The 22166-nt window shown below is 41.7% G+C and overlaps 1 protein-coding gene across 3 annotated transcripts; it reads right to left on the bottom strand.

Moving 5' to 3' along the window:
* Positions 1–2899: 2899 nt before the first annotated feature.
* ldhba (lactate dehydrogenase Ba) lies at positions 2900–19146 on the bottom strand. 3 transcript variants are annotated; one of them, XM_086146736.1, is made up of 8 exons: positions 19013–19146; positions 9884–10020; positions 9548–9665; positions 9291–9464; positions 9012–9185; positions 8611–8728; positions 4078–4201; positions 2900–3642 (listed from the first exon to the last, which is right to left on the bottom strand). In XM_086146736.1, the coding sequence occupies exons 2-8, from the start codon at positions 10010–10012 to the stop codon at positions 3475–3477; spliced, it is 1005 nt and encodes a 334-aa protein (XP_086002862.1). In that variant the 5' UTR covers positions 10013–10020; positions 19013–19146; the 3' UTR covers positions 2900–3474. The 3 variants fall into 3 exon arrangements, with proteins under 3 accessions (XP_086002862.1, XP_086002860.1, XP_086002861.1); XM_086146734.1 differs by having other exon boundaries at positions 9012–9464; XM_086146735.1 differs by having other exon boundaries at positions 9012–9464; positions 9884–10017; positions 19013–19130.
* Positions 19147–22166: the final 3020 nt, after the last annotated feature.

Raw genomic sequence — 22166 nt, forward strand, 5'->3', positions numbered from 1 at the left:
AGGTCACCTGGTGGGAATATAAAAAACATTATTTCTGACATTTAACAAAAGTTTCTGAATAAAAAATATTCAATTTTTAACTTGTGTGCAAGTTAAATATGTACATATTCTGTAGTGCCTGAGACAATCACATAATGGCCGTGAATTGCCCTCTTTTACAACACGCTGGTAAATGAATATACAAAATGGCTAATAATTCCATTTCATTTTGACAGTTAAACACATTTTAATAATTAATTATGAAATTATTATTACAGAAAAATGTTGCCATGTACTTGTACTTGTTATCTTATCATCATTAACTTACGCGATTGGTTCTATATCAATAATTATGAAGTGCTTTATCATCCCAAGATCTGTCTGGCCTTGTCCTGACCCTGTGGCCTATTGACCCGCCATAATTTTCTCATTACTGTACATTGAATGTAAGTGAATAGCTCGAACAAATTTTTCATTGTTGATCACTGTCATGCGGATGTAATACACAAAAAGAAAGTATATGTAAAATGTGTGTTATGTACACAGTTAATTCCATTTATCAAGCTAGAGCATTATTCATCCATCCATCCACTATCTACTGCTTTTCCGCACTTAGAGTCATGGGGATGCTGGAGTCTATCTTGGAGCTTTATTGATACCACTTGATAGACAAGTGATTTTCTTCAATCAAAATATCGATTTTGTTTCATATTTAATTACATGTCATGATATATTAATTGTGGTGCATTTCTAAGTTCTATATCTACCCAATCAGTAACATGAAAAATGAAAAAAACAGTGAAAAGGCAATAAAGAGTGCAAATAGGTAAAGACGAAAAAAAAGAATGTTGAAAAATAAATTCTTTATCTTGTGGTGAAACCCTTGTCTAATGAGACATATTGTACATCCTATCAGATATTTTAAGTGGGTTATGTAATCAGTCACATGGTGGTTTGGCAATATTAGAATGTATATCTCTGTCAGTGTACACTGTTGTTTGAGGCTGATTTTAAAGTTGCTGCTAAATGTCAGTAGCTGTAAGATGGAGCCCCTGAAGTGAACCAACGCTCCACAGAGATTGAGGATATTAAGATTATCCTTCAAATAACAGCAGTGTTCTCTTGGAGAGCAGGGACAGGCAGCATGTAAGCTGTTGATTATTTCATTTAAAAAATAGAAATATTAACTGAACGGTGATGATTGATTTAATGCTGATATGGTTGATAGCAGTGACGTGCAGTCAGTAGACGCGGGAGAGGCCCGGCTTCACCTGTCATCATAGAAAGAAAAAAATGTAAAATGAAAAAATTAATCAAATGCTTATATTTTTCAGGGATTTGCTCTATAAAGTTATTTTCCACTTCACTTTACAATTTTTTCTTTTTTTTTCATCACATTAATGTTCAACTATGGAGAAGAGACATGCGGTGACACAGCAACCAGCTGAGCCCACTATGGATTGTGCAATGATTATGCTAACTGTGCTGGCATGCTATGCACTGAGACACTAGTGCTGTCTCTGTGGATGTCACTATCAAAAAAAACACTTTAAATATATGAACTAAATTTCCATAGTTTAGCTGATGTGTATAATGTTTTTCGCCAACAACTGTAACGAGTTTCTTGTTATCATAAAACGACAGGGAAGAGACATTAAGTGAGGCACGCAGTGACGGTGCCTCATGGTAGGGGGCACCGCTGATGCCAGGGATCCCTCTTACTACTCTGCCACAGAATAATAGAATTAGCAATAGCAAGCTACAGTAAACGGCTAGCAAGTCAAGTGCAGCCATCCAACTATTTTTTTGCCATCTCATCAGGCTGTATAGCTCACAAACAGTGAGGGATGAATATAAATCTCCTGGGCAGCTTATCAACTTTTTGGCCCAGAAGGATCTCATTTAAACTGTTCCTGAGGCGACAAAGTTGCTCTGGCTGGTGGTCACCGATCCGGCTAAGACAGCATCTGTGGAGCGCTCATTGTCTGCACTGAAAAGACTCGAAACATACAGTCGGAACAGGACTGATCAAGGACGACTGTCTTCACTGGCAGTGATTTCCATTGAGACAGAGAGACTTTTAAAAGTGAAGAAAGATAAGGAAGACTTCTACAAGCAAGTTATCGATGCTTTTCTTCAGAAGGAGCGGCACATGGACTTCATTTATCGGTAAAGGTAAGAGATAATAACATTTTTTTTTTAAATGTGCTTTTTTTCTATGCTACAGTTTGTATATGTAAAGAATGCTGATGGGATATTTTAAACAAAACACGTTAACAACTGCCAATAAAATGGTGAATAAGCTACTCTGTCGAGTTCATATATTTGTAAATCTGACTGATGACGTCAGTGCCTCACCAGCCATGAACCTCACCGCACGTTGGTTGATAGCAATACAGAATGGATTGATCACATAAAAATTAAGAAAAATAACTAGCACATATAAATCAGATTTTTGAGGATTTCATATGGAATGCAGCTCAGATGGAAAAGTAAAGGCAAACAAATAAAAAAGGCACTACGATTAATCAACCTTCCTGATTGAATGCCGTGTCATTCATTCGGTAAATCCTGTTCTCAGGGTTCATAGGGGTGCTGTAACCTGTCCCAGCTGCAAACGGCGAGAGACAGGGGTTCACCTTGTGAGTCAATCACAAGGCCACATATAGAGACATACAACCATTCACTCTCTCATTCACACGTTTGGACAATTTATGGTATCCAATGAACCTACTGCATGCATTCATCCAGACAAATCAGATTAAACCCACACAGACACGAGGAGGACATGCAAACTCAAGACAGAAGCCCCCCCTGTTGAAATCGAACCATAAAACCAATATGCCTTCCCGCCCCTTTTTTTTTTGAGATTATTTGTTACTAAGCAAAATTAAGGCAAACAAATGTCTTTGAGGCTTCATAATTTGTTGAATTATTTTATTGTTTCCAACACAGGGTCAGACAATAACAACGGACGTTTAAAATACTTTTTCCAGTTTCATTTGAAAATGACAACCTTCACCCATATAAATCAACAGATTCCATGTATGTTGACCTAAACTTACGCCGTACACCTTTATCATAAGCAGGAAAGTTTCCATTTAGATTTGTCTCTTTCTCTTCGTTTCTTTTTTTTGTTCTCTCTTCGATATTGCCTGGGGGGAACTAAATCAACCATTCAACAGGAAGAGCATAGTGATGTTTTTTTTGCCTTTCGACATTTGTGTTTGATTGTGAGAATCCATACAGTATAGCAACGTGGTCTACGGTACATCTTCTAACACAAAAACACTAACAACAGCAGCTCTTGTGCTTTTTTAAGGGGGAACACCAGTTTTGTTTTTTTTTAATCCCAGCTGAGCGTCAGAAAGAAAAAAAAACACTGGCGTTGGCCTCTAAAATCTACGAGAGGGGCGTAATAACAGGTGTGTATGCTTGTTGACTGGCCTCTTTGGATTCTGGACGTGTGTGTGTGTTGCTTGTGAAGTTGTGTGTTCAGAGGTCCTTTAAGTCGCTCTGGATGCCCCACAGCGTGTCTGCACTTTTCTTCAGTTGTGCAACTTCGTCGTCCGTCAGGGTCATGTTAACCACACTGTTGACGCCACTGCTGTTCAGAACACATGGGAGGGAAAGGAAGACCTCCTCGCTGATGCCGTACATGCCCTGGAGACACACAAAGTTATGTGAAGAACTACACAGTAGCTTTCACTGTGTTAAAGAAAAGGGAGGGTTTTTTTTTTTTTAATGGATTGAAAACCAGTTCGCCACGAACACATTTTTGTTTGAAAGAATCAACCAGAGATTTTTGTAAAAAAAAAATTAATACAATTTTCTTGATTCTTTTTTTTTTAAGATTGATGGAGACAATAATTTTCCTAAAGAACAAAGACATCAGCAAACTTTTGTAAGTCGCTTTGGATAAAAGCATCTGGCAAATGACTGTAATGTAATGGAATGTAATTACAGCCTGTCTGTTGAAATTTGAATTCAACCTTTTCCAACCCCAAATAGTTGTACTTCCAGGACACAGAAGTGAATAGTATGACTTAACTATTTTTGGAATACAGCAGAATGTACGGATATATGGATCTTCCTGACCTTGACCATGGTGGAGACGGGATGGACGCGGCTCATGTTCTTGATGATACTCTCCGTCAGGTCGGCCACGCTCAGTCCGATGGCCCAGTTTGTGTAACCTTTCAGTTTGATCACCTCGTAGGCACTAGGTCACAACATAGAACCATGTTAAAGTCAATCTATAGACATATTTGGAGTGTGTTTGTTAATTGGTTGGTTTGTTAATTTGAGTTTTTAATGTGGCAGCTGTGTCACAGTTGGTGTAGCAAGCATCTCTTCAATCAGGAGGTTGACAGTTCAATCCCCACCCTCTCCCACCTGCATGCCAGTGTGCTTGGGCAAGGCACTGCACCCTAAGTTGCTCGTGATGGCTTTGGTTACCCCCTTGTGTGGCAGCTCAGCCGTCATTGGTGTGTGCGAGTGTGTGTGCAAATGGGTGAATGCAATCCAGTTTAAAGCACTATATAAATATAGATCATTTAATCCTGTGCATCCTCATCTCACACCTGGATTATTTACTTTCAAATTAGCACGGTAAATATGAGATTTTAATTAGTGATCTAGACAGTGTGCTGAATTCTAATTTAAGGCATGTATTTATGCTGGTCTTTCCAATGTTGTAGCTGGGATATGATCGCCAGCCCAGGTTTTGAACAGCCCAGCTATTCACGTATTAAACGTGCATTACGTCCTCCAGATTCAAAATGCCACTTGTGCTAAGACTGCGGTACACCCTTCCACTCCGACAGCAACATCAAACAAACTCAGTTTACACTTGGTAAATTATTAATACTATATTTTAAATTGGATCTGAATTTTACTGCTTTACTGGGGGAATAGTGCCTGTGCTCTGCATAAAACCTTGGGACTGACTCTAAAACTGATTGTAAAAACAGCTGACCTCTCCAGCATGGGTTTACTTGGTGGGAGTCTGTTCTTTTGGCTCTTTCCACAGAAGAAAATGTCTCTAAGATAAACTAACCCGGGGTCATTTGAGAGGAAAATAATCCTTCCAGTCAGTGATCACCAGGCCCTTATGCCCGCAGAGTTGGCTAATGGTAACTGGCAGCAACAAGGAAGAATTCTTGTGTTTCTAAGCTGTGTTCCTAAACTCGAAGATATACTAGACCAGCATGCTGTCATTTTTAAGCCTAGACAAACAAAATTGAAAAAATGTCTTTGCAAAGTTGTGATGTAAATGAAAGCCACTAAGACAAGGGTGTCCAAATCATTTGCAAAGAGGGCCATATTTGATGAGGTGAAAATTTGTGAAAGCCAACCATTCAGCCTGACATTCTTCAAACCATTAACATCAAATGCAAATGAAGTATTTAATGTTTTTTTTTTCAATTGAAAATAGCATACTTTTCATGTCTGAACATAAAACACAAATCTAAAGTTTTTACCAAAATCATTCTTTCGTATTTCAATACCATATAAGATAAGGAAAAAGTCTGTCTGGGAAAAATAAAACTTTTCAGAAAGATTAAACATATCTAGGTTAATTTAAAACATTACATATTGTTCACTATTAAATGCTCACTATGAACTTCTAAATTCAAAACATTTGAACAGGAAAGTAACCCTAACATTGACTTTCAGAAGTACAAAACATTAAGAGCCATATGAATCCTTGTATTATTCATTATCAAAAGGAGAAATGCAGTGTTTTTTATTATTTCAATTTTAGACTAAGACCAAAAAAAATAATAATTTGTCAAGTTTGCAAGACCGAGTTTGATTTTAAAACGAAAAACATAAAGAAGGAATTATATACAAATTGAGAAGAATCAGTGCATATTCAAAACTGTGGTTTTGATCATGACACACAATAAAGAGATTTCAGAATTTATGGCAGCCCTAATGTGAGGATGATACTGAGATCTTGTCTTACGTATACGGACCACGTCTGGCTCAAAAGCAGTAGGTTTGATGCGCAAAATGTCATGCAGGTGAAAGTCACTTGGTCTTGTCCTCACCAATTCATGCTCATAACCAAGACTGTCTTCTCGCACAAGTATGTGGAGCCCTTGTAACAAGGGTCAAAGTTTCCCGGGGCCAGTTTGGGCACAGGTCTACTGCCATCATCTGGTGAAATATAAAATAGCTTTTTGTACACTGTTCTATACTGTGGTCAACAGTGTTGGCACCCGCATATTATTAATTTTATGACAACGCTGTGGGCTGTGTGAATTTGAACAAGGGCTGCATTTGTTCCACAGGCCAGACTTTGGACATGCCTGCAGTAAGAGGATGGAGGGTTGTGATTTTTGAGTTAAAGTACTCCTGATGTCCGTCATCAACTTTCATGCATATTTTTATTAAATCTTCTGTGATGCAACGTTATTCTAAACATTTTGATAAGCTTTGAAAAAGTGAAAAATCATTTGGGAATCATGTGAATCCCTTTAACTTGACTTGTACCGATCTGCTATTTAGTCATAAAACTGGCATATGCCTTTCAATTTAACATCTTAACCTCCTACAAACATTATCGCATCATTAACATTGTAATTTTTTTGAATTTTCATTTTCTTGAAATTATGACATATTTCCTGTGTAACCTGCAGGTTTGATTTGCAGGGGTCGCACAACTCTTAAGCTGCAGAGACAGGAGATGACTTCTGATTTTTTCACCTGCTATTAAGTTTAACCTCCCCGCTTCCACAGCTTCACACAACTTCCTCATTACAAACCACATGTGCACTAACTGACTTATTAAAGGTAGAAGATCTGACGCTAAGAGAACTAAGTGCAAAAATCACAAAGGCAGATTTACCAAATTATTTTTATTGTTTTGCATCCATACTGGAAATATTTAATATAAAGAAATGAATAAACAGCAAGATGAATGTGCATATAGTAAACTACCTAAACATGGTAAATTGCTTTTAAACCTCATTAACTAAAGAAATAAGTCATGCCATCAGGTTGGATCTTGTTTTTAGATGCAGGTGTAAGGAAGTTATGTAAAACTTCTCTCGCTATGGGGTTTGCTGTTGAACAAAATCAATATATATTCTGACAGACTTATCAAGTCAAAGTGATATGACTGCCAGATCCATTCATCCATTGGCTACCACTTATCCTGCGCACAGGGTCATGGGGGTGCCGGAGCCGATCCCTGCTGTTCCAGTCACCAGTCAATCACAGGGCCACATATAGAGATGAACACCATTCATTCACTCATTCACACATCTGGCCAGTTCTTTCCAATTAATGACTTAAAAATGTCTAATTTATTTACTTGAATATGTCTTCCCATTTACATGTGAAATAATATACTTTATTATGGGGTCTTTCTGAGGTTCTGAGTTAATGCAGATAAAGTGATGCATTCTACATTAACATGGCAACATGGCGCCCTCCTTGGCAGACATGTTTGCTCGCTCCGCAGCCACATGCCGGCTTTTTTTCAATTAGATCGGACTCCTCCACTCTAAGGACAACTTTTTTTACGGCACGCAATTTTGGATATCGCCAACAACCAAACACAGACGAAATTTACAGGTTTCATACCACTGGAGCTCCTGGACTTCCTGACTGGCAGACCTCAGGTAACAGGACCTCAGCCAGCATCATCATTAACACAGGCACTCTTCAGGGATGTGTCCTCAGCCCGATCCTCTACACCCTGTTCACCCACGACTTTGTCGCCTCCCATGAGGACAAAGTCATCCTGAAGTTCGCAGATGACCCAACAGCAGCTGTACTTCCTGAGGAGGCTGAGGGTGTTTGTCGCCCTCGGCAACTTCTACAGCTGAATTGTTGTGCGCATCCTGACCAGCTGCATCATTGTGTGGTGCAGCTGATGCAGAGAGAATCAGCAGAACCCCCCGGCCTTCTCTGCAGAGCATCTACCACCACAAAGTCCACAAGCGAGCTGCCTCCATCGCCAAGGACCATGCCCACACCCATCATGGACTCACACTCCTACCCTCCGGCAAGAGGTACAGATGTGTTAAATGTAGAACGACACGATTAAAGAATTTGTTCTATCCCACTGCCATCAGACACTTAAACAGTTGACACTCATTATTCTCCCTGCACATGTAAAGTCTACTGCCACTTAATCTGCACTCAAATTGCACTCATCCTTACACCTGCACTTTATGAGTTGCAGACCGAGCTGCACTCAAATGCCTTATTGCCCTGTATTCTACTCACTGTTCTTTTGCAACGTTCACATTCATATCTATAATCATATTTATCACAACGTTCACACTCTTCCACCAAAACACATCCCAATGCACTGCAGACAGCAAAGTAGGAATTTCACTGTACAAGAAAACACATTTCTACACTGTACATGTGACAATAAACACTTTGAATCTTGAATCTTGAATTAAGTAAAACTACTTTTTTTTGCTTCAATAGACTAACAACTGATGTTTTTAATATGATAGTTAACACTGGTGTTGCACTCAATAAGTGTTTTTTGTCAGGTGATTTTTTTTTCTTTCATAGTCAGTTCAATTTGTCTATTTAATCATTAATCTTTTATGGCGAGTGTCACAAAGATGATGGTATATTACTTAAAAAATACACACATACCTGTCTACCACAGCTTTGTGTGTGGCCTTCCACTGCTCTTTATCAGAATCAGTACCAATCTCAGGGTTGAGCTTCTGTAGGTTGACTCCTGCAACGTTAGCCCCGCTCCACACAGGCACTGGAACATAACATAACATAACGTAACGTAACGTAACGTAACACAACATAACATAACATATCCTACTATTATTTATTATTGTTATGTTTTACTTGAAACTCTGGCACAACAATTTCCTTCGAGATAAATAAAGTTGTTCTTATTCTTATTCTTATTCTTATTCTTATAACGTAACACACACACACACACACACACACACACACACACACACATATATAATTTCCATGTACAATTGCATTCACTTTATAGGACCAGTTTGGGAATGAGTGCTACGCGCTCTCACCGCTGGTGTCTCCATGCTCGCCCAGCACCCAGCCGTTGAAGGAGCTAGCATGAATGCCAAGGCGTTCAGCCATCAGGTAACGGAAGCGAGCCGAGTCCAAGTTGGTGCCGCTGCCGATGATGCGATGCTTTGGAAGGCCACTGAGCTTCCAGGTTACGTAGGTTAAAATGTCAACTGTAATTATTTCAAACGTATTAGTGCCACAGAAATACACACGAGCCAGATAGAGGGAAGTGTGTGTGTGTGTGTGTGTGTGTGTGTGTGTATGTGCATATTCACCAGGGTTGGACACGACAATGATTGTGCAGTTGGGGCTGTGCTTCATGATCTGGGGGATGATAGCCTTGAAGACGTTGACGTTCCTCTGCACCAGGTTGAGCCGGCTCTCACCCTCCTGCTGTCGAACCCCAGCTGTCACCACCACCAGGCGGGAGTTGGCAGTCACGGCGTAGTCTAGAGAAAAAGGAAAGATGGGGAAGTTCATGTGAGATGGAGAGAATGTGGAGGAGTGTGGTCCCACGCGAGTCCTCCCTCACCTTTGTCGGCCACGATCTTGGATGTCTTGAGGAAGAGGCTTCCGTGCTGCAGGTCCATCATCTCGCCCTTCAGGCGATCCTCCATCACATCCACCAGAGCCAGCTCATCACACAGATCCTGGGAAAGAAATAATGACATTCCATTTTGGAAGTTTTATTGATTTTTGATATTATTTTTCAATGAGGAGCCACTTTTTGACATTCCAGAATGAAACAAATATAAGACGTGAAATGTGGACCTTTCTGAGAATCTAAAGAATCACAAGCAATAAGATCTGAATTGTTATTTCTGTAGATGTATTCTGTATTTCTGAAAGCCATTAAGATTTTTCTTACCCGCAGCAGGATGCTAATGGCACAGGCCATGCCCACCTGTCCCACCCCAACCACTGTCACCTTGTTCCTGGGGGGCTCAGCTGAACCGCTGGCCAGAGGGCTGATCAGTTTCTGCAACACTGACGACATGGTTGCTGCTGTGGAAGAAACACACACAGCAATGCCTCCGTTATTCATCATCAACAGGATGCGGCCTTCAATTTCACTTGTGTCAATATCTTGGAAAAACTTTGGTTGAGATAGGCAGTTTTTCACAGATTCTTTCACAATTTCAATCCACTTGGGGTACTAAATGGCTCCAAGTGAAAACATGGGTAATCAGTGTTAGAGTTAACATCTGTTTCAAAAGAGGGCAAGTGATACCCTCACACACTTTTGCAACCAACAGTTGCATATCATCACAGTCTTTTTAAAATTGTATCATTTGTCTATTATAATTATTTAATGAAATACCCAAGTCACAACAAAGGTGGGTCCCATCCAATTTTATATATGATGAAGTACCCCAGGCGTCTGGATTCCATCTAATAACCATTAATAACCTGCCTCTTCACACAATGAAATCAATTGTTGGCCATCATAGCAGTGGAAATAATTGTACATGTGGCCAAATTCATGAACAGGGCCCAGGAGACTGAATGACTGAATGACTGAATGACAAACTTGTGTGTTACGCCACAAAATACCAAAGTACTTGGGACCACACAAGATCAGAAGGACATGTCATCAATAACTCAATAGGGCTTTGGAAAACACCACCTGAGGCCAACTGGAAGCCAGTCAGAACAGTTTACCATCAAATATTGCATGTGCTCGCTTGATGCACTCTCACTGTTGCCGTTTTGCATTGGATCAGCGGTGGTATTCAGATTGTCTCAAGGAGAGGGAAGAGGATCAGACCTGGAGAGGATGAACTACAGAGAAGCAACACTTCCGATGATCTGGATAACTAAAGCAACTGGAAACCGTTAGGAGGCAATAAGAAAGTAAGCCAGAGTCAAATATCTCCGGAGAGTATATTCTGGTCGGTATCATGTAGGAGATAGAGGCCACTGGTGCATTTCAGCTACAGACCACAATGATTCAGTCAAGATCTAGAATGATGGTTCCTAAATTGAGTACCTGACAGGTCAACCCCATGATAAAAAGTAGGAAGATCAACCAAGTCAGACAGGATCCATCTGGAGGCCATGCCAAGGGGTCTCAGAGACAGTTTAGCACATAAAAAACAGCAAAAGCAAACACGGAACACCACAAGTCTGAGGTTTTGGATAAGAATGTAAGGTGTTTCAGAAGATAGTGTGTGACTCAGGAGAACAGGAGAAGGTGGGGGCAATAGAGAGTGCAATCCTGAGAACTGCGACATCAGAAAGCGGAAACATGAGAAGCTTGAATAGTATTGATGGCAAAAAGAGGTGCTTTACATAATCCACAACATAAGAAAGATGCCTCCAGATGAAGAAACAGTATCATGAGTCAAAGACCAAACCATTAGTGTTTTCCGAATAAATATAAACATTTGAAGTCACACCAGACTTGCCCTCATTAACCAGAAAGTAATCAGGTTTCTAAATCCTTTTGCTTAATAATCAAATTACAGTGAGTGGGTATTCACTAAGGGACAACATTTAAAATTAATCTGATGCCTATTGGACAAATCCAGCTGTTGGGTCCCTACGCACAGCAGTCAGTCCCACTGGATTTGACAAATGAGAATGGAATTTCATAGGCAGTAACACACAGACTATCTTGTCCTAAGAAAAGAAATGCTGCTCACTTGCAAAGCAAATACATTTTCATCTGCGAGCATTCCAGAGGATGAGACAGTAATGCCTTCGTGCTTGAAGTCAGGGACCTTTCTTCATGACAGGTGGAATCATATTTCAATATAAAGAAAAAAAAAAATGGAATTTTGGCTTCTTAGATAAACAGATGTTGACAGAGACCATACATGGTATTATACCGGTGCTTCAAGTCCCAATGACATTCCACCATGAGCTGTGTATGTTAGTAAATACATTCATAAAATTGTCTAGTGAGCTGCCACCTTACTGTGGTGGAGGGGTTTACGCGTCCCAGTTATCCTGAGAGCTATGTTGTCGGGGGCTTTAAGGCCCTGGAAGGGTCACCAGGGGGAAGGGACCAGACAAACGCAGCTCAGAAGAGCCCCATGAAGAAGAAAAACTTTGGATCATTTCTTCCCTTGCCTTGACGTGGGTCACTAGGTCTCTCTCCCTGGAGCCAGGCCCGGAGGCAGGGTTCGATGGCAAGGACCCGGCGACTAGACCTTTGCCCATGGGGCTTGGCCGGGCATGGCCCATAGGATTGACATAGAACCTTCTTCCCCTGGGCTCACCATCCACAAGAAGGGCCAAGGGGGTCAGGTGTAGTGTGAGCTGGGCGGTGGCCGGAGTGGGGAACCTTCGCAGTCTGATCCTGAGCTGCAGAACCTGACTAGATACAGTACAGTCAGACTCACCTCGACGCACAGCGTGGGGTCTGAAACCAGGCCTCTCATGTGGAGCTGGACTCTTTTTTTACTCTGGATTTGCCCTTGGAGAGAGGTGCCAGGCAGGTGTGAGCATATTGATTGCCGTCCAATTACTGCCTACATGTTTGGGTTCAACCCGGTGGATGAGAGGGTAGCCTACCTCTGCCTTCAGGTGGGGGGATGGGCTCTGGCTGTTGTTTGTGGCTTTGCACCCAACAGCAGCTCAGTTTATCCACCCCTCTTGGGATTCCCAGGGGGGCTGTTAGAGATCACTCCTACTGAGGACTCCCTCGTCCTACTGGGAGACTTCAATGCGACATGGTGCGACATGGAAAGGCATGATCGGGAGGAATGGCCTCTCCGATCTGAACCCGAGCGGTGTCTTGTTATTGCTTTTCCGTGTTCGTCACAGACAGTCCATAACGAACGCCATGGTCAGACATAAAGGTGTCCATATGTGCACTTAGCACAAACACACCTTAGGCCACAGCTCTTTAATCAACTTTGTGGTCGTGTCATCGGACTTGTGGCTACATGTCCTGGACACTCGGGTGAAGAGAAGGGCGGAGCTGTCAACTGGTCACCAACTGGTGGTGAGCTGGCTCCGATGGTGGGGGAGGCTGCCTGTCAGACCTGGCAGATCCAAGCATAACAGAGAATCTGTTATGTTTGTTATGTTATGTTTGTTATGTTGTCTGTTTGTTATGTTATGAGGGTCTGCTGGTAATGTCTGGCAGAGTCCCCTGTCAGAAATAGTTTCAACTCCCACTTCCAGCAGTTACAGCCATATCCCAAGGAAGGCAGGGGACATTGAGTCGGAATGGGCCATGTTGTGTGCTTCCATTGCCGAAGAGGCAGAACGGTGGCAGAATAGCTGCCGAAAGGCAGCGACTGTCGGGTGGTAAACCTCGCAGCCACTGGTGGACCCCAGCGATAAGGAATGCTGTCAAATGCTGTCAATCCTATCGGGACTTCCTGGCCTGTGGGGCACCGGAAGCAGCTGACAGGTACCGGCAAGCCAAGTGGCCTGTGGCTGCGGTGGTTGCCGAAGCTAAAGTTCAGGGAGACCATGGAGAATGACTTCCGGTGCTTGTTGAAGAGATTCTGGTCCACCAGCCCCAGAGGGAAGCAGTGGTCCATCAACACTGTGTACAGTGGGAGCGGGGCGCTGTTGACCTCTACTCGAGACGTTATTGATCGTTGGCAGGAATACTTGCGAGACCACCTCAACCCTGTTGAAATGCCTTCAAATGAGGAAGCAGAGCTGGTGGACACACATATTTCTGGGGCTGAAGTTGCTGAAGCAGTCAAAAAGCTCTTCAGCGGATCCCCGGGAGTGAATCAAGTCTGCGCTGGGTGCCTCGAGGCTCTGGATGCTGGAGGGTTGTCCTGGTTGACACGCCTCTAGCGCATAGCATGGATGTCAGGGACAGTGTCACTGGACAGGCAGACCGGGGTGGTGTGCTCCAACTGTAGTGGGATCACACTCCTCAGCCTCCCTGGTAAGGTCTATTCAGCGGTGCTGGAGAAGAGGATCTGCCGGGTAGTTGAACCTCAGATCCAAGAGGAGCAGTGTGGTTTTTCAGTGGACCAACTCTATGCCCTCGGCAGGGTCCTCAAGGGGGCATGTGAGTTTGCCCAACCAGTATACATGTGTTTTGTGGACCTGGAGAAGGTATTCGACTGTGCCCCGCGGGATATCCTGTGAGGGGTGCTCCGGGAGTATGGGCTACCGAACCTTGTGATATGGGCTCTTCAGTCCCTGTATGATCGGTGTTGGAGCTTAGTCCACATTACCAGTTGAAAGTTGGACCTGTTTCCAGTGAGAGTTGGACTCTGCCATGGCTGCCCTTTGTCACAGATTTTGTTCATTACTAAAATGGACAGCATTTCTAGGCACAGCCAGGGCGTTGAGGGAATCCAGTTTGGTGGCTGCAGGATCGAGTCTCTGCTTTTTGCAGACGATGTAATTCTGTTGGCTTCATCAGGCCTTGATCTCCAGCTCTCATTGGAGCTGTTTGCAGCCTAGTGTGAAGCGGTCAGGATGAGGATCAGCAACTCCAAATCTAAGACCATGGTGCTCAACTGGAAACAGGTGGAGTGCCCATTACAGGTTGGGGAAGATGTCCTGGCCAACTTGGAGGAGTTCAAGTATCTCGGGGTCATGTCCACAAGTGAGGAAAAGATCGCGCGGGACATCGACAGAAGGATCTGTGATGCGGACTCTGCACCGGTCTGTCATGGTGAAGAGGGAGCTAAGCCAGAAGGCGAAGCTCTCAATTTACTGGTCGATCTACGTTCCCACTCTCACCTATGGTCACAAGGTGTGGGTAGTGACCGAAAGAACAAGATCGCGGATGCAAGCAGCCGAAATGAGTTTTCTTCGCAGGGTTGGCGGACTCTCCCTTGAAGATAGGGTGAGTTCGGACTGGCGAAAAGCGGAGGATACTCTTGCTGAAATGAAGGAAACTACAAAAGCTAATCGCGGGCTAAAAGCTAGGTGGCCACCAGTGACGTGCAGTCAGTAGAAGCAGGGCCTCACCGGTCATCACGGAAAGAAAAAAATGCAAAATGAATAAATTAATTAAATGGTTATATTTATTCAGCGATTTGTATTATAAAGTTATTTTCCACGTAGCTTCACCATTTTTAGTTATTTTTTTCAAAATCGCTCAAAAAAATTCACATTTACTGTTCAAATATGAAGAGACATGCGGTGACACGGCAACCAGCTGAGCCCACTATGGATTGTGCAATGATTCTGCTGACTGTGCTAGCATGCTATGCTCTGAGACCATATTGCTGTGTCTCTGGATGTCACTATTAAAAAAACACTTTTAATATATGAACTAAATTTCCAGTTTAGCTGATGTGTATAATGCTTTTCGTCAACAACTGTAATGTGTTTCTTATGTTTCACGCAATCATAAAACAAATGCGAAGAGACATTAAGTGAGGCACGCCATGACGGTGCCTCATGGTAGGGGGAACTGGTGATCCCAGGGATCCTTCTTACTACTCTGCCACAGAATAATAGAATTAGCAATAGCAAGCTACACTAAACAGCTAGCAAGTCAAGTGCAGCCATCCAACTATTTTTTTGCCGATCTCATCAGGCTGTATAGCTCACAGACGGTAAGGGATGATTATAAATCTCCTGGGCAGCTTATCAACTTTTTGGCCCAGAAGGATCTCATTCAAACAGTTCCAGAGGCGACAAAGTTGCTCCGGGCCTGTGGTCACCGTTACGGCTAAGACAGCATCAGTGGAGCGCTCATTCTCGGAACCGAAAAGACTCAAAACTTACAGTCGGAACAGGGCCCATCAAGGACGACTGTCTTCACTAGCAGTGATTTCCATTGAGACAGAGACTTTTAAAACTGAAGAAAGAAATGGAAGACTTCTACAAGCAGGTTATCGATGCTTCAGCGCATAGACTTCATTTATAAGTAAAGGTATGAGATGATAAGGTTTTCTATACATGTGCTTTTTTCTATGCTACAGTTTGCATATGTAAAGAATGCTGATATGATATTTTAAACAAAACACGTCCACTGCTGCCAATAAAATGGTGTATTAGCTAATCTATAGGGTTCATATGTTTATAAATCTGACTGTGATGACGTCAGTGCCTCGCCAGCCATGAACCTCACCGCACGTCACTGCTGGGCCCAGCTAGAGGAACGAGTTCACACATGGGTGCTTGAACAACATACTGCCGGGAGAGGCTTGTCAAGTGTACAGTTGCGTCTTCACACCCAGGTAGTTGCCAAGGAGATGAATATAAATGAATATGCGGGAGGACCTTCCTGGTGTTACCGCTTCATGCGACGCAGTCGCCTCTCTATCAGGGCAACGGCACCATCTTGTCGGGATTTAGAAAGGATGGAATAATTGGAACTGCAACTGACGATGACTCTGACGTTGGCGACGTACCAGTAGAAGAGGAAGCTGCGCATTGTCTATCTTCAGAGTTGGCGGAGTTGTTCAGAAGTGACACCGAAGGAGAAGATTTTGTTGAATTTAGTGATTAAGAGTGACACTGATTGTTTGGTTATAGCATGTGCTATATGCTACAGTTATTTGAATGACTCTTACCGTAATATATTACGTTAACATAGCCTACCAGGCACGTTCTCAGTTCGTTGTTAATGAGTCATATAGGCTATACTTATTCAGCCTTTTGTTCTCTATTCTATTTTTATTTTAAATTGCCTTTCGAGATGAAATGTCTATTCTTGGTGTTGGATTTTATCAAATAAATTTCCCCATACAATGGGACTTATACCCCAGCGCGACTTATATATGCTTTTATAATCCAGAGCGACGTATAATCCGAAAACTACGGTACATGTATTAATAAGAATTAGGATAGCACAGCGGTTAGGATGAGCAGTAGAGTGAATGACTGAATGAAATGTATGATAAAGATGAAGGAGTTTCTCTGTGATTCATTTGATTAATATACTTATAGAAATGCTTGACAGCAGATTGTTTGGCCTTTATAAGACTTTAAAGCATTATCCTTTTTGGATGCAGGAAGTTTCATCCAAAGTATACAGGCTGACATTTAAGGCCATGAATCTCATAGTGATTTTATGCAAACCAAAGAAAACTTTCATGGAGAGCAGTCGCTTTCAAATGAGCTCTGCTTTAAAATAATACAGTTCAGCCTAAAATAAATAAAAGATCCTCTCAGTCTTTCCAAAGTAGACCCATTGCAAGTTTCAGAATAAACACTTGAGGAGTTCTTTTGGGTTCCTTCCTCCCTTCCACTCTGTAACCCTTTAGGTGCATGTGGGAATTATGATACTTGTACCAAGACCAGTCAAGACGTCATGTCAAATATTCTAAATTCAGCTCAAATTCAAAAGTTGATTTTAGTATAAAACACAGGATTTCAAATACCTTCCTTGCACAACTACATCAACTACATCAGAACGTTGAATGGGTGTAATTAAAAATACGGGAGGGACATGTCGGCCCAGAAGAGGGACGTGCAGAATCACACACACAAAAATGCATACTCATCCACACACAAAAATACACACATACAGTTTCCACTCAGACAGAAACTCTACCTTTTTAACATTTCCATTTCTCAACATTCTTCAGTGTTGAGTTTTAAATATGTCTGTCACTACAAAAAAACATAAATCCAAGCAGCTGGAAGTACAAAATACAAAATGCTTCATTGGTGGATTTTATAGTACTTTGTTTTAATATTTCACACCACAACACAAATGTGAGAACTTTTGCTGCCTGGATTTTCAAAACATGTGAAAACATTTTCACAAATTACACAAAGATTTTTTGTAATTTGAAATAAATAATAAATAGTGAGTAGTGATTATAGTAATGGTAATAATAAATAGTAAATAACAATATACTACATATACATGATTGGACAACAAGGATTCCTTCCTAAACCAGTGCTTTCACTTCACTTCACTAACAAATCTTAAAAGGCACTATGTTCCATAATTTACCTTAATCACTATGAGTTTATTTTTGATGACTTAAATATAATTTGTCCTCTCAGACCCTCAATAAAAGGTGTGTTTCTCAGATGCATCGATTTGCAATTTCTGTCGGAGAACAGGTGAATCGCCGTCTTCCTCTGTAATTGCTGTTACATTTAAAAGCTCAGGGGGCAGAAGGGGGTACTGCTCACTAAAAAATTGGCCACGGTGTAAAATAAAATCAGGGCTTTCCCGACGTTTACAAACTGTATCTCTGCGATTAATAATCCCCTTCTTCCTTCTCGCTTAAGTTATTTTTTGATCTGAGATCTTCGGATGAAGCGCAGAGCCAGGCAGCTCACAATGGCCCTAATATATTTCAGTTGCTGGCACACCTTCAAGTTCTCCCACCAAGATCAAATGGACATTTGAAGACAGCAGGCAACACCTCTTGCCCCATTTTAGCCTCAAAAGTAAATTAGTTAAACTATAAAAATAGTTGGCTATTACATTATCACCTGATCTGTCATCATCTCCTGCGAGAAGAATTTTGCCTTTTCTTTTCTACTATAATAAAAATTATATTCTTCTTTATCTGAACGTGATGCTGTACCAGAATGAAGGTTATGTAATAGAACAGGCCTGAGCCTTTACAATCCAGTTGAATCTAAGAGGAGGGGGCGAATGTTAGTTCAATTGAAAACGACAGCGAAGCTCCAAATATGGTAATTAACGTGTCATACCAACACTGATGTGGGTTGAGAATGTTTCCTGTCCCTACACGGGCGATTCGGTTAAAATAAACATAAGAAAAATAACAAAATGAGGCATTAGGTGTTCCTTAAATTAATTGGATACGGGAAAGCGAACAGTAACTCTACTTCTTCCTCACCACATATGTTTTGCGCGCGGAGTACGAGGTGAAATCCACGCGACACGAAGCGAAATAACAGAGTCGCTTCATTTTCAGATCGCGCCTCGGTCTCCTGAAGTGTCCCATTTTTCCCCCTCGTTAATCCTGATCCACAAATCTGCTCTGAGCCGTTACTGAGCGGCCGGTGCAATGTGGCAGAAAAAAAAAAAAAATGAGGCGCGCTCCCGCAGCATCCATTGCTGAGGCGGCGATCGGCACGCGTCCGTACGCGAACCGCGCGCAATAAAAACAACCGGATTTACCTGCGTTTTTCAGAGGGTTTCGGGGTTGATATCCGATATTTGGTCCGGTGACCGAGGCAGGTGGTGCTTCCGACGGCGGCTGGCGGAGAGATGGAGGGAAGGTTTGTGGCGCAGCGGGGAGGAAGAAGAAGAGGAGGAGGAGGAGGAGGAGGAGGAGGAGGAGGAGGAGGAGTTCGCCTGTTCACGCGTGAGGAAGGTCGCCGACATGCGTGACGGTGTCCATTTATCCTGACCAGATGAGGACGTGAACCCATAGTTTTTAATGATTTCAGTTGATGGTCCTTTGAGGCTATCCGCTTAAATGTTTATATTTTTTTTGCTGAGTTTCGTAGCCGGATCGGTCCGTGAACGCAACACTGCATCACGTCTAGACGCCAAAGTATTTAGTTCAGTGGGGTCGTAATCCTCCTCCACACACACACACACACCCACACACACACAAACACACTTTTCAACCCGTTAAGGTGACATAAATCCACCGATAAATTAAGTTACAATATCACTAATAGTATCAAGAGGCATTTTCTTGCAACTTCCAATAATAAAAAGTCGATCAATAACCCTGCATAATTTCAGTCAATTCATCTCAAGTTCTTTGCTATTTACTGACTTTCATGCTTAATGATTCATATTTCTTTTTATTCTAGCAGTGGTAGTGATCGAGAAATGTACATTGAATCAACTCAATAATGAATCCCAAAGCCAAAATACGGATATGAATTCAAAAATATGAGAAAGACAATATTAATCAAAAGGAATATAATTTGCACCAGATTCCTTGTTAACCAATGCTTGTGAAAATGTCACTCGAATCACTATAAAATATGAGGATTTGTACCAAGTCAGATCGCCTAAAATGTAGGTTTGGTTAAGGCCAAATTTACAATAACTTACTGGTAACAGTTATCCAGTAGCTCACATAACAACATGGTAACAACTGCCATGCAACAGCATTTTTCTTATAAATTCATGTGGGCAGATGTCATCCTAAAAGAGATAGACGGTAGACGACCTACTAATTTTTCAATCTGAAAAATAAGATTTCTCCATAAACACAGCATGACTTCACACCCTGTCTGGTTGGACCTGGACACAGGTGGACTTTCACCTGTGAATTGAACATTTATTATCACTGACTGGATATTTGTATAACTACTGCGCATATCCAGTACATAGCTGACACACCCAGAGTAATAAAAACAATGGATAAATGGAGCAAGAACACTACAGGCATCGGTCAGCCGTATCTTTATTGGCGAGATCAATCCTGACAGAATGAATGAGTCACTCTTCACTTTCTCACTATTCCTATGTTATTACACTGAATGAATCAGGTCCAAATAGTTCAGCAAGTTTAGGTCTATTAGGGGAAAGATAAAAATGGTTTTGGACCCAGTTATCAACAAAGTACTTGCAGTTGCAAAGTTTGAAAAGTATAAACATTTAAATAAATGCTTTGAGAGCTTGCATGGGTCTGACATCCCCTTAAGCACTTTGGTGTTGTAATTACATGGTCACGTGACAACATATTAGTGGATTCATTCAAATAGACAAAACAAACACAAAAATTGTATTGAGATGAAAATCAGGAATTGGAACCATATTACTGTTAAAGAATATTCGAAAGTAAAATGGTGATATCCAAGCACATTCATTATCATATTCATTATTATCTCTGGTGCAGCAGTAGAAACCGATCCATCGGTTTACGGAGGAGAAATTTTCATCTGACTTGTGAATTACAGATAATAAACCAAAAAAAATATTGAACATTTATACAATATTCGCTATTTTCGATATACTGTATCGTCAAGCCAAAGCTCAGGGCTCAGGAATCCAAAAGGACCACAAAACAAGGGCTATCCAGACAAAGATGGCTGCAGGTCTCACACTTCATGCATTCATTCATTGTTGATGACGTGACTGAAATGCATTCCTAATTCTCTCACACACAACATAAATATACACACACATATGTGTATCTATATATGTATATGTGTGTGTGTATATTTGTTTGTGTGTATATATATGTATATATACATATGTGGTGTGGTGTTTGTGTGTGTGTTGCAATATTGAATTTTGCATGCCTTTACAGTGCATCACTGGAGCACTCAGGTACATGAACACGATGTTCCCTAGATCCCCCACTGATGATGCACACACGAGGATGACGATGGCAGTGGTGATACAGGCTGGCATCCAATAAAACGTTGCGGTTGTTCCTCTCTCCCGACCAATGGGACAAGAGGAAGGCAAGTCCCTCTTAGCTGCATCAGGAGCCTTTGTACGGTTAGTTGCATGTGAACAGTGAGCGGCGTGACGGGGGGATTAGGGGTAAAAAGGGGCGGGGACATCCTGCTGTTACATAATACACACACACACACACACACACAAACACACACACACATAAACACATCACCCCCTACCACCACCTCTCCCTTCAGGAGCTAACCTCTCTCTCATCTCTTTGCTTATCTCACATCGTTCAAACATCCTCGGCAATTGAACTATATTCTCAAAACATTCTGCAAATACATTCCTGCACCGGTGATGCGGGGCAAGGTTACTCGTATAAAAAAAAAAAATAGACAAAACAGTCTGCAGGTGTTCTCTTTCCCTTCTCTTTACCCTTGCCAACTCTTATCCATGACATGATTCATTGTTTAAATACGTTTGCAAGTTTAAATACTAGGTTACCACCGTGTTAAATGTACTTATTACTGTGTTACTATTACCACGTAATGAAATACCATGTAATACTATTACTGTATTGGCTTTTTAAAACACCTTATTAATCCCTTGCGGGAAATGCTTTCACATTCAACCCATCACATTAGCAGGAAGCAGCCACTTAAGCATCACCAAGGGAGCAGATCAGGGTTTCTATAGCATTTCTATTTGCTCTATAGAATCTTGGCAGGCGAGGAGGAGCTTGGGAATAGAACCAGGACCATTCTTAACACCATCATGCCGTTATTTGTCCAATATTAAGTCTCTAATAGGATTAGTAGTTTGGTATAAGCCAGGGCTGTGACTGAAACTGAGAGCTAATACATCACTGACCTTCTTAAATATAAGAATATAAGAATATAATAATAGATAATAAAATATAATGAACAGTTAACCCTCTCCAGGCAGATGTTGCAGATTT

Source organism: Fistularia commersonii, chromosome 5 (genome assembly GCF_037954325.1).
Source record: "Fistularia commersonii isolate RoL2024-O1a breed Wild chromosome 5, RoL_Fcom_v1.0, whole genome shotgun sequence".
Taxonomy (NCBI): domain Eukaryota; kingdom Metazoa; phylum Chordata; class Actinopteri; order Syngnathiformes; family Fistulariidae; genus Fistularia; species Fistularia commersonii.

Bases quoted from the DNA above. Each gene is read 5' to 3' on its own strand.
- ldhba (XM_086146734.1), bottom strand. From the start codon at position 10,012: ATGTCGTCAGTGTTGCAGAAACTGATCAGCCCTCTGGCCAGCGGTTCA. The intron at 9,666-9,883 runs GTAAGAAAAATC...TTTCTTTCCCAG, and splicing joins CCATTAGCATCCTGCTGCGG to GATCTGTGTGATGAGCTGGC. The intron at 3,643-4,077 runs GTCAGGAAGATC...GTGTGTCTCCAG, and splicing joins CCGTCTCCACCATGGTCAAG to GGCATGTACGGCATCAGCGA.